The sequence below is a fragment of the Denticeps clupeoides genome, chromosome 6, assembly GCF_900700375.1.
Source record: "Denticeps clupeoides chromosome 6, fDenClu1.1, whole genome shotgun sequence".
Lineage (NCBI taxonomy): Eukaryota > Metazoa > Chordata > Actinopteri > Clupeiformes > Denticipitidae > Denticeps > Denticeps clupeoides.
This window is the reverse complement of record NC_041712.1, coordinates 14,321,782-14,334,096: the sequence shown is the minus strand read 5'-3', so window position 1 is coordinate 14,334,096 and position 12,315 is coordinate 14,321,782. Positions and strand designations below refer to the sequence as shown.

Genomic DNA, 12,315 nt, shown 5'->3' with positions numbered 1-12,315 from the left:
TTCTAATCTAAACTTTCTGGGGTTTTTTTTTACTAAAGATTTTTTTTTTCCAGAAACGACTTAACCCATGTGTGATGTGAAAGGACGAGAACTTTCGGGCTTATTAAAGCTGAACCTGCTTCTCGACAGCAGGATGGATGAGAATGGGCTCTGGTTTAGTTCCCAAAGTCACTACAAGAATACAAATGCCTCCTCAAAGCAGAAGAGGGCTTGGGCAAGTAAGCCTCTATAAAACCTGCTCCTCTGCTAATTTCATTTTTTGCGTGTGACATCAGAGCCCAATGTCTTCCTAGAATTTTGACGGGCTTGGATATTGGCGAAGGAACGTGCTTGCAATGCCTGAACAATATTTCAAGCACACACAATGAATCAAAAGTGACAAGTGGGGCACAAAAAAGGCTATTCTCCTACTCTGCTGTCAACAACTGAACATTTATTGCGCTCCCTCTATCATCTGACAAGGAAGAGAGAAAAAAACGATGTGACAAGTCGCCAAAGCCACAAGTGAGGTTAAAAGTGGAATTCACATTCTGAAGCCATCAGCAGTGGGCGAAAAAAAAAAATATATTTTTTTTTTTGTTCCTTGTGTCTCAATCTACTGTACATGTCGGACCAGGCGGCCAGCAGCTCCCGATTTGCTCGTTTGAATTCCGCATGGAAAATCCATGGTTATCTGAAGGTCTGACGCGCACCGGGTTCATTCGCCTACTGCAACGGCAGGGTGATTAACAGGCTCAACCTAATTAGTTGACACGTGAGCGCAGGGCCACAGCGGCGTCACAACACTACTCTCCGGTGCCGCAATCAATACTAATTAGCCTTAATTAATAGCCTGCTACCCTCCACAAACTGAAGGCCTGTGCGTTACAGTCTGGTCTCTTGGTGTATGGGCAGGTTGACAAAGGTATAAGCTACAGTGGCTAAAATCGTGGTAAACTTTTAAGAATTGCATTTCAGTATGTCATGGCAAAAACAACGTAGGTTAATTCCTACATTCTGCATTAGGAGTCTGATTACTCATTCACAAGAAAATCTTTGAAGCTCAAATATCTGGAATATTTCCAGTCCAGTTTATCACAGAGTCCCCCTGTTAGACACAGACAGAGTTAAATTCACCCTAGTTAGGCTGGCCTAGTTAGGGTACCGGGCCACTGTAGCACCAATATACCACTATAACCACATATTTCAGTATCGGTCGTACAGTGACACCTTCTGCCGCTGCTTCTGTTTGTTTTCTCCGAGACACGGAATCAAGCGTACAGACTACTGGCAGACCCCAGTAAAGAGACCAGCAAATAAATCCTGGTTCCTGACAACTGCTAAACAAGGACATACCATGAAACAAACCAGAGGGTCACCACAGCCACCACCACTGTTACAACTACAGCTTCAGGGATCTTCAAGTGGACCAGTAACATCATTATGGACACGTAATCTAGACCATGACACTGGACTACATTCTGGACTTCTCCAACCCTACAACTGTAGGACTTATTATTATATTGTACAAATCATCACCAGCCCTGCACTGACACCATTTGCAGGCTCACCCTGGAAGGGGGTCTCTCACTGTATCACTTCTTCCCAAGGTTTCTTCCTTTCTTTTTTTTCTCTCTCCTAGAGTTTTTTTGTGTGGAGTTTTTCCTTGTGTGCAGAAGGGTCAAGTGTGGGGGGTGTCAACTGTAGGGTCTGTCCAAGCCCATTGAGACATACTGTATGTGATTTTGGGCTATATAAGAAATAAATGTTGTTGTATAATACTATTCTTGAGAGTCCTCACAAAATGCTCAAAAACATCCAAAAACGACAAAACTTCTGCACACTAGGTTGTATAAGTCAGTCATCACGTTTTTACAGTCTATTGATTCTAAATTAGTTCTACGGCAAGCAGAGCTCGAATTAGGTCAAGGATGTCGATTAATTAAGCATGATAAAATTTCAAAGATGGCAAGGAGAATTTGAATTCCCCACAACTTTGAGCTGGTTAAACCAACATAAAAAATATAAAATGAAAGAGGAGCTTAAGATGAGCACTGACACCAGAAAATGCACTGTGGCTGCAATTGAAAGTAAAAAAAGAAATGAATCATACCCGTTTCTTCATCGATGGAGAACCTGCCAAGTCCACTTCCAGCTTTTATGGAGTACCTTATCACTCCATCTCTTCCCTTATCATCATCCTGAGCTGATACTTGTACCACACTGGTCCCAAGACGAGAGTTCTCCTTGACTGTGCCCATCAGAACAAAATCTGTAAAGTATGGCTCATACAGATTTTCATTGACATCCACAACCTCCACCTCCACGTATGAAAGTGATCGAAGCTGTATGGGTGTTCCACCATCTTCAGCCACCACTGTGAGATTGTAGAACTGTTGTTTCTCGTAGTCAAGCTCCTTGGCAACCCTGACCGCCCCACTGTCAGGGTGTACCTCAAAAGTCCCATTGAAGTTTTGAGCCAAAGAGTACTTCACCATCCCACCTTGGCCTAGATCTAGGTCTTGGGTCTGCAGCCAGGCAATGACAGTACCCAATGGCAGGTCCTCTAAAACACGACAGCTGTAACTACTTGGAATAAACAGTGGAGCACAATCATTAATATCTTCCAGAAAAACCCTGAGGGTGGTCACAGAAAACCTCTGATTAGCCCTCTCGGCCATGTCTCTCGCCTCGATCTTCAGGGTAAAATCCGAGGTTGACTCCCTGTCCAGCTGGCTGGCCACATACACAGCGCCATTCAAGCTGTTGATGGCAAACTGGGTGTTGCTTGTCAGGAGGGTGTAATATATTTCCCCATTCTGACCCAAGTCACTATCCACAGCTGTGATCTGGGCCACCTCGCTGCCCACTGCTATGTTCTCTGGGATCCGTGCAGTGTAGCTCTCCTTGTGGAACAAGGGGTTGTTGTCATTCACGTCCTCAATGTTCACGGTCAACAGCCTCCAACTGGACCGCTGTGGAACACCCATGTCATAAATGCTTATATTGAGATGGTACTGGTCGGTCTTTTCGCGGTCTAGTGGCCGGTAGACAGTAATCAGACCACTTTCCATGTTAATATTAAAGCAGGTGTCAATGTTGCCATTTGATATGGAATAAATGATGCGTCCATTAAAACCCGTGTCGCCGTCTTGTCCTTTAACTTGATACACACTGGCTCCTAGTGGCAGGTCTTCGCGCACTAAGATGTCGGAGGGAAGGGATTCGAACTGCGGTGTCTGCCGGTTGGCGGAGAAGAAGTCTGTGTAGCCCTCCTTGAATTTAGGTTTACTCACTGCAGCTGCCTTTTTAAGGAGCTGCTCTGCTAACATGTGAGCCACCTTTGTGTCCTCACAATTGAAGTTCCATGACTGTGTTCTCCCTCTCGCAACAGTGATGTTAATGAAGGTTGTCTCCGAAACCAGCTCTCCATCAGCTGCAACCACGACCAGGCTGAACTGGCCGCTCTGCAAGGTGCCAGCAGCCAGTGACCTGCGCAGCGACAGAATCCCCGAATCTGGATTTAGATTGAAATAGTCCTGCTCATTGCCAGATAGTATCTTATAAGAAACCAGGCCCAGCTCATCTACATCAACTGCAGACATTGTGATGATAGGCTGGCCAACCGGGAAATCCCGTCCAATGGCCCCTTTGCATGCTACGCGCTCGAAAACTGGTTGGTTGTCATTGACGTTCGCCAGCCGCACCGTCACGTTGACTTCGTTTTCACGTCTGTATGGTGATCCCCAGTCAGAGGCCCGCACAACAAACTTGTACGTCTCAGCCGAAGACTCAAAATCTAGCTCTTTTGTTAGAATTAGTGCTCCTGTGTTCTGGTCGATAATAAAAGGAAGACTCTGAAGGCTGGCTATGCTATGTGTTATGCACCCATTCTCCCCAAGGTCATCATCCACAGCAGATATGATATTTATTACCGTGCCAACTGGAAGACTCTCATTTATAGAGATGTCGTAAGACGTCTTGGGGAATACCGGGGCATTGTCGTTTGCATCGTCTATGATGACCTGCACCTTTGTTTTCAGTCCACTGTTAGTCTCCGTGACCTCTAGCTCAAAAATATCTTGGATCATCATTGCAAAAGTCTTGGTTGTGGTGATCACGCCTGTTAGAGGGTTTAACTTAAAGTAGTCCGACTCTGTTGTGTGTGTTAATCTGTAGGTCACAACTGCAGGCTCGGGAGTCAGTTTTACCGACTCTACAATGGTTCCAGGCGGCGAGATCTCACTCAGATTCACACTATAAATCTCCTTTTCAAATCGGGCCATTGCAGACTCTGGCTTTTGCACCAACAACTGAACAACCTGAATATTAGAGTATTTTGGAGGAACACCACGGTCTTTAGCCTGAAGTGTGAGGTTGCACCCATATGGAAATGTATCCCAGTCTACGGGCTCAGACATCATTACCCTGTAGTCATTGGCAACTGCCGACCTGTCGATAACAAACTGTTCCAGTGGGTCACCCTGTATGATAGAAACCCATTCAATGTCCCCATTCAGTCCTTCGTCCATGTCCTCCACAGTGATCACGGCGTAGATTGGGTTTTTGTCTAACACCGATGGGGTGAGCGCCACTGCCTTGAGGGCAGGTGCAAATTCATTTACTCTTTCCACTCTAATGACAAGCTTTGCCGTGCTACTCACGCCATTATTTCCATACACTTTTATCCCACGATCGACAGCAAGCACCTCAAGTTCGAATCTGCTCTGTTTGTCCGCATCTGGCCTGGCTATGAAAGAGATGACACCGTTTGTTGGATGGACAGCAAATATGTCTACTCTCTCTTTGAAAAAATAGTAGAACTCTCCATTGGACCCAATGTCTGCATCAGTAGCGGTCACCTGAGCAATGCTCGCTCCCAACGGAGTGCTTTCAGGGACAATAATGGAATAGGAAGTGGGTGAAAAAAGAGGTCGGAGGTCGTTCATATCCAGGACTTTTACATTAACTTTTACACTGGCCTCCAGGCCACCCTTCGTGGAAGCTTTCACGGACAACGTGTAGTTGTCCTGCACCTCGCGGTTCAAAATAGCAGCACTTGCGCCACTGGTCCGAATCCGCAGAAAACAGAAGTCCCCCAGCACATACTCTTCAGCTTGGAAAAGTCCCTCGTCGTCCCCCGATTCAATGGAGTACACGACCTCCGCGGGGGGTGGCCCCGCCAGCGTAATGCCCATCTTAACATCGCTCCTGACATAAGACCTGGCAGCAGAGTTCTCGTAAATCGTGGCGTTGTAAGCAGAGCCGGTGAACTGAAAGCCGGCGGAGAGCCGCGCTTCAGGCGGCTGCCCCCAGCTCCGGAGCAGGTGGATCAGCAGGAGACAGAGGCAGGTGGGCAGGTGACCCCACCTACCGCCGCCCGGGCCAGCACTCAGAGCCATGCCATCGTCCGGTCACTCTGGGGGAGGGAAGTCATTACAGATGTGAATCGCATACTTTAAATGCTCGGCCAAGATCACGCTTCGCTCACAACGATCCTGGCTGCATACCTTTAACCTGAATCGAACAGTCAGAGCTGAAGCGGTCAGAAATTGTGGAGACTATGAATAAAGATGAGGCTCGTCCCATTAAATATTATTCATGGAGGCGGACGCAGCAGGAAGAGCCTCCTTTAATGAAAACGCCTCTCACGTAAGACAGATGATTTTATTGCTTGTTATCCGATGGCGTTTAACAGTTTGATATAATATTATTTTTTTAAATGGCTATTCATAGGCTATTCAACATGGGCCAGAAATTAGAAATACTGTAAATAGTTTATTGCGATACCGAACGGACCTCGGCGCTGACAGAATCGGAAACTTCTCCTGTCTGGGTGCGCGAATCGAATCTCATCACGGTCTTCTCAATGTCTAGCGCGGAATAAATACATAAATGAATAAAAAAAAAGAAATAAACGCGCTGAGTACAAACGACGTTATTCCCGGCGAGGCGCGTCGCGCCAAATAATGGAGGGAAAAAAGTGTAAAATAGCGGCTATCTTACCTCCCGGTGAGCGAGGGGAGAAAAACTCCGCACCGCGGTGATATACCGATCTACATTCCGCACTCGGTCCACACGGCATCTCTCTCTCTCTCACACACACACACACGCACACACACACACACACACACACACACACACACTTCACCACTAAACACACTCAGCCAGCAGCCCGACCGGCGCGCTGCCTGGTCGCCTGACGTGCACGAACCAAATCCGGCTACGCGACTCGATTACTTGTTGACGTTTGCACGGCGTCTGACTGATAATAAAATGCACGATGCCCCTCGCCGTGCATTCATGCATCCTGGATCTTACCCACGCGTGTCTGTTGCAAGTAGGCTGCATGCACATCACACACAGCACGTATCAATTGCTCAGGAAACGACGACCTCAAGTTAGTTCCAGCATGTAACGTTACATGAGCGACATATATATGTGCATCATATGTTTGCATCTCCAGGCTGTACAGACAACTGATCATAAACCGAGTTTGGGCAGGAGAAGGTTTTTAATGGGTCACGGGGACACGTTATGTACACATGTAATATCTACAATATGAAACTCATATTGTAAATGTGCAATTTCAATTTAAAAAGTGTTGCGTTTGCGAACTTAAAAAATCTTTTAGCTTTTTTTTTTCGCCGCTGTGCTGGCGGGGGGAAGCGCAGTTTAAGTGGCGACACGAAGGTTGACGATTAAAGCCGAACTCGGCCGGAAATGCTGCGAACTTTCTCGAAGCCCTCCGAGTTCTTCCGGAAGAGACCGTTCGGGACCTCGTCTTCCCTGGACCGGCGCGTCGGAAAGCTGCCTCCCGGCACCGCAACTTCACTGTAAACCATGTCCGTCCTGTGTTACAACAAGGGATGCGGCCAGCGCTTTGACCTGGAGAATAATCCCGATGGTAAAACATGTCCCCCGACTGCTCACTTCGCTCTTCTGCTCTTTAGCCGGACGTCTCGCACGGAAACGTCAGCTAGCTGGCTAGCATGCTAGGTAGCATGCGGGCGGGAGCACGTCCTGCGGGTTTTCGGGGTTCATTTGTGAAATGTGCACGTCTACGCGGTGTAGTGCGTTGGACGTGTTGTTTTTGACACGAGCTGAACGCGCAGCGCTGTTAACTTGTGCGTCCGGTCCTCGGTCCACAGATGCGTGCACTTTTCATCCGGGAGTACCAGTGTTCCACGATGCTCTGAAGGTGAGGCTGAGAGTTGGCATGACGGGACAGTGTCTTATCCCACATTCGTTGGAAATGGGGATTCCTGACACCCTTTTGCTCAACCGTAGGGCTGGTCTTGTTGTAAACGTCGAACGACAGACTTCTCCGATTTTCTCAGTATCGCAGTAAGTACCCCAGTAAAAAAAAGATCCGTAATAAAATTGGTGGCATACGCATCCTATGGCCCTGTGGTGTATTCGGAGAGATGTGACTGGCAGTGTTAAGTTGAAAACTGAAAGCGTGCGTGTGTCTTTATGTTTTTTTAAGGGTTGCACGAAAGGCCCTCATAACAAAGAGAAGCCCCCCGAACCAGTGAAACCTGACGTCGAAGACCTGAAACCAAAATTCGACGAGTTCATCATTCAGGCACCCAAAGCCTTTGAGGCGATTAAGCGTCCCAGGTAAACCTTTCACAGATTTTCACACCGCGGTCACTACATGTCCTGCTTAAATAAAACTTGAGTTGTAGTGGCCTGGCAGATAAAACACTCACCTATGAACCAACAGATGACAGTAACAGGTTGAAACCCCATGTACTTCCATTGTGTCCCTGAGTGTCTTCAGGGGGACTGTTCCTGTAATTACTGATTGTTAATCGCTATGGATAATGGCCGTGAATGTAAAACCTTTAAAATCACTGAAACCCACAGCCTTTTAAGAAGCACAGCTTCATGCTGTAATATTGTTTGTTTGACTCAACCAGTAATTCTGCTGCATTAACAGGTTGCTGTTGCTTAGCAGCATGTCAATACATGTAAAAGAAAAGCTGCTCGTTGTACATTGATTTGCATTTTGAACTGATTTTAGAGCCCTGACTTGTAGTTTATGCATTATTATAACTCTCTTATTATGTAAATACTAAAGTATTTAGTTGGGCTGCTACTAACGATTATTGTAATAATCAGTTAATCTGTCGATTATTTGTTTGTTTTAATCTGTGAATCAGATTTTAAAAAGAAAAAACAAGAAAAGCATTCGTTTCCAGCCCTTTATTCAAAAACAGAACTAAAGTCTTTAGAAAGTGCAGAAACAAGTTGCTCCTTGATCTTTTAAAATAAAATAAAAATTTTAAACACAATAAACATACTCATGTATGCTTTACATCTGCCAAATATATAGACTTTTCAAATAAAGTGCCACCTGAGTTGCCAGAACAATAAATAATTTATTTAAAAAAAAAAAAAAAAATCAGAAAATTTAACAGGATTTGTCTGAATGTCAGAACTTGTTCTCTACACTACACTGCAGATGCACACACTCGTGCAGACGAACACACTTACAAACTCTCACACTGACACACACACTTACTCTGTCTCACTGCCTTTGATCGGGCACTTTGCATTGCAATGCAAAAATGAAAATAATGTGAGCATGTCCACATGCTCCTGGCTCAGGCTCGCTCTTTTCTTTGAGGCTATGTTGCCTGCTGCAGAAAACAGCCACTCAGATGGTGTTGATGTGGCAGGGGTGCAGAGGTAAGAAGTGAAGTGACTGCCATTGTGAAACAGCACAGCAGACGTAGACACAACGAAATGTGTCCTCTGCTTTTAACAATCACCCTTGGTGAAACGCAGTGTGTGAGGACGATGCTTTGCTCAGTGGCACCTTGGTGGTTCAGGATTCTGTTGTCACGTGGGCTGGTCAGACCAGGCGTGTGCAAAAAAAAGCGCACGTAACGCATGGTCGTGTTGAGCACGTGCACAGACTGCTGCTTGCTGCCTGCTTCCAATGGCAGTGTCAGGCAAGAGGCATTAAAACAACATTGAAAGCGGCACTTTTTTTCATAAAACCACACATTAAAATGCAGGCGAATTATGGCCCATATGGCCTTGTATTTTTTTCTCTAGCACCGCTCGTTTTATATATATATCACACACCCCGAACTCTGCAGGCATTAAAAATCAAATGTCTCCACATCAAGTGACACAACAAATCAATTATGAAATTTGTTGCTGACTCTTTTAGTAATCGATTTTTATCGCTTTCAATAGATTCGTTGTCCCAGTTTTTAGTATTTTTTCACTAAAATGAAACATTCTAATCATTTATATTTAAATGTATGGCATTTAACAGACACTCTTATCCAGAGGATGTCCAGGATAAGTGTCTTGCTCAGGGACAAAATGGTAGTAAGCGACGTTTGCACCTGTGACTTTGTGGTCTGGTTGATAGGCAGGTGTGTTACCCTTTCGGCTACTCCCAACACCTCCATAAAAATATGCCAAAAGTACTCACAGAAATAGTTTTCAGGAAAAGCTTTTTCTTTTTTTCTTTTTTTGGAAAATGGAAAATCGCCATCAGAACCTTTTACAATGTTAATTTATGTTACGTTCTCTTACATAAGTAAGAGAAGGGTCAAACAGTGGTGGCCTAGCGGTTAAGGAAGCGGCCCCGTAATCAGAAGGTTGCTGGTTCGAATCCCGATCCGCCAAGGTGCCACTGAGGTGCCACTGAGCAAAGCACCGTCCCCACACACTGCTCCCCGGGCGCCTGTCATGGCTGCCCACTGCTCACTCAGGGTGATGGGTTAAATGCAGAGGACAAATTTCACTGTGTGCTGCGCTGCTGTGTATCACGTGTGACAATCACTTCACTTTCTAAGTTAGCAGAAACTCATGATCTCATATTATTCACATCATGAGAAGAAAATTCATTTCACATTGGCAATATATAATACAATGCAGGGTGTCCATATTCTGCATAAAATTTCAGTGTTCACTGGTTCAGTACATTTTTATAGCCACATAAAGGAAAAATGTCTTCACTAAGTATGAATGTTAAGTACGTTTTACACATCAGCACTTTTTGACCATTCGTAGTGTCTACCCTCAACTGAGAGGCTTTTAAAAGGATAAATGCATCTGAAGATTCTTGTACTTGTTGTACATGTTTGCAAATTTGTTGCTTTGAGTGTATGTTTGTGTGTGTGTTTTTTTTTTTTTTTATAGCGAAGATGAACCGGTTATAAAACTACAGCAGAAGGTCGCTCCTTCACTCAAGCAGGCGCTGGAAAAATTAAAGCTGACTGAAGAAAATGCCCAGGACAAGAAAGGCAACAGCATTTTGGTTTAAATATAGTGTGTTAATTTGCACTTAGCAGTGTACAGCTGTTTTCTTAATTGTGCTTTGTTTTAGAGGAGGACAGTGAAGAAATTAAAATTGGGACTACATGCAAGAACGGAGGCTGCAACAAGGTAATGCATTTAAAAGAACCTCGAACATAAAGTGTCAGAAGCATAACAAGCAAAAGTTTGACCCTTCTGTTGTTTTGAAGATATTTAATGGCCCAGAGAGCAACAAAGAGGTTTGCTTATATCATGCTGGATTCCCCATTTTTCATGAAGGGTAAGAAACTATTTTTTAGCAGTACTGAATTCATCCTTGTGTCTGACCAATGGATGTACCTGGAAAATGATTGTCCCTTCAGGATGAAATACTGGAGCTGCTGCAAGAGGAAAACATCTGATTTCAACACCTTTTTGTCCCAAGAAGGTTGTTCCAGGGGGGAACATATTTGGAAGAAAAATGACACGGTGAGTGGCCAACACCCATGCACTCCACCGTACCCTTATCAATATATTGAGTACAGCTTTACTTGGACAGGCTCTAGCTTAAGTGAAATTTTGTGTGCTTTGATAATCATCTTTCTCAGGGGAAGAAAGTGGTGCCTTGTCGGTTTGATTGGCACCAGACTGGTGGCCAGGTTATCATCTCGATCTATGCCAAAAACTCCTACCCTGAACTGAGCTTTGTGGAGGCGAACAGCACCATGGTAACAGCCTTATTGTCAATATTCCTGCTCCCAGACACATGTGCAAAGTCGGTCATAGTTATTTTTTGTTTAAATTAAGCAAGTGATTAAATAATTAAATTAAATATATGTGTGTGTGTGTAATATTTTTTTTTATTTCTGTTTTATTTGAAGCTCAATATCCATGTCATATTTGAGGGAGAGAAAGAGTTTGAGCAGAAGATCTGCCTGTGGGGTGTAAGTATTCCACCAAAGCTTCTGCACATCTCCGTTCATCTCTGTAAAATTCAGTACCCTGCAGTCATACCCTGTTCTGTGTTGAATCAGGTTATCGATGCAAGCAAAAGCACCATGAATATGATGGCCACTAAAATTGAAATTGCACTCAAGAAGGCGGAACCAATGTCTTGGGCCCGACTCGACCTCCCACCTGTGGTGAACGTGCCACCGAAGAACGAAAAACAGAACGGGGCAGACAGCGAAGATGAGTGTGATGACTAATTTTGAGTTTCTGATGTCTGTTTATGTGTGTTACAACACTGTACAAACCTGCACTTGATGGATATTATGGCCAGAAGTGTTCCTTGCTGTTAGCATAGGCTGATAGTACTACGAATACTGTATTAATCAAAAGCAAAGGTTATGACCTTAGGAAAATTGAGGATTAAATTATGTACAACTTTGAGCACCACTTTGAAGTACAGCAGAGATTCCGTTAATAAACATGGTTGCATGGTTAGTTGTTCCTTAATGTAAAAATTAAGCCCTGGTTTTCCAGTCTAAAGGACTCCTGTGTGAATTTTAACCCTCTGACTCATTGCTGTTGTAGCGGACTGTCACGAACTGATGTTGAAAGTGTAAACGTGGCCATGTATTTCAGAAATTGGTTGTGTGCCACAGTGCACTTTCTGTGCTTTCTAAAGGTATGCAACATGTCAGGTGCATTACATTGAATATTCCAGCTGCGCGCTTGGCTTATACAGCCAGGACAACTAATTGGACCAATGTTGGAATGAAAACTTCAGCGTTTAGTGCACTGAACTGAGTATCAATGATTTATGGCATGACCAAGGTTCCCTATTCCTTACATTGCAAACCAAAAAAGGTCCTTCCTCACCATACCTCAATGGAAGCTTTTATTTGAAAAAAGCAGGCGGGTCTGAGACTGAATGAGACTGCAACACAATATTTTGTTTCATGTGTAGGATTACTGTGTTGCCTGCACATACTTTGACTATTTGAATGCTGAAATTGATTTATATGTAAATGTTTAATTATAAACTTTCACTGAATGTCCCTGTATCTCTTCATTGAAATGCCAGAAGGTGGCGTACTATACACCAAGATAGATTAATCGATTTCT

The 12,315-nt window shown here is 44.4% G+C and overlaps 2 protein-coding genes across 4 annotated transcripts in view; one reads left to right on the top strand and one right to left on the bottom strand.

The window, feature by feature from the left end:
- The window catches only part of fat3b (FAT atypical cadherin 3b), a 45,276-nt gene extending 39,203 nt beyond the window's left edge, over positions 1-6,073 (bottom strand). For all 3 annotated transcript variants that reach the window (XM_028982982.1, XM_028982984.1, XM_028982983.1), the window contains exons 1-2: positions 5,986-6,073; positions 2,093-5,398 (exon numbers count right to left, since the gene is read on the bottom strand). In XM_028982982.1, coding sequence (XP_028838815.1) covers positions 2,093-5,381 — 3,289 coding nt within the window. In that variant the 5' untranslated portion in view covers positions 5,382-5,398; positions 5,986-6,073. The remainder of the gene's footprint in view (positions 1-2,092; positions 5,399-5,985) is intronic.
- A 670-nt stretch (positions 6,074-6,743) lies between these two features.
- Positions 6,744-12,244, top strand: chordc1b (cysteine and histidine-rich domain (CHORD) containing 1b). The gene is made up of 11 exons (XM_028982788.1): positions 6,744-6,886; positions 7,131-7,180; positions 7,270-7,326; positions 7,469-7,602; positions 10,150-10,253; positions 10,337-10,395; positions 10,476-10,546; positions 10,629-10,734; positions 10,854-10,973; positions 11,127-11,189; positions 11,280-12,244. The coding sequence occupies exons 1-11, from the start codon at positions 6,823-6,825 to the stop codon at positions 11,451-11,453; spliced, it is 1,002 nt and encodes a 333-aa protein (XP_028838621.1). The 5' UTR covers positions 6,744-6,822; the 3' UTR covers positions 11,454-12,244.
- The last annotated feature ends 71 nt before the right edge of the window (positions 12,245-12,315 follow it).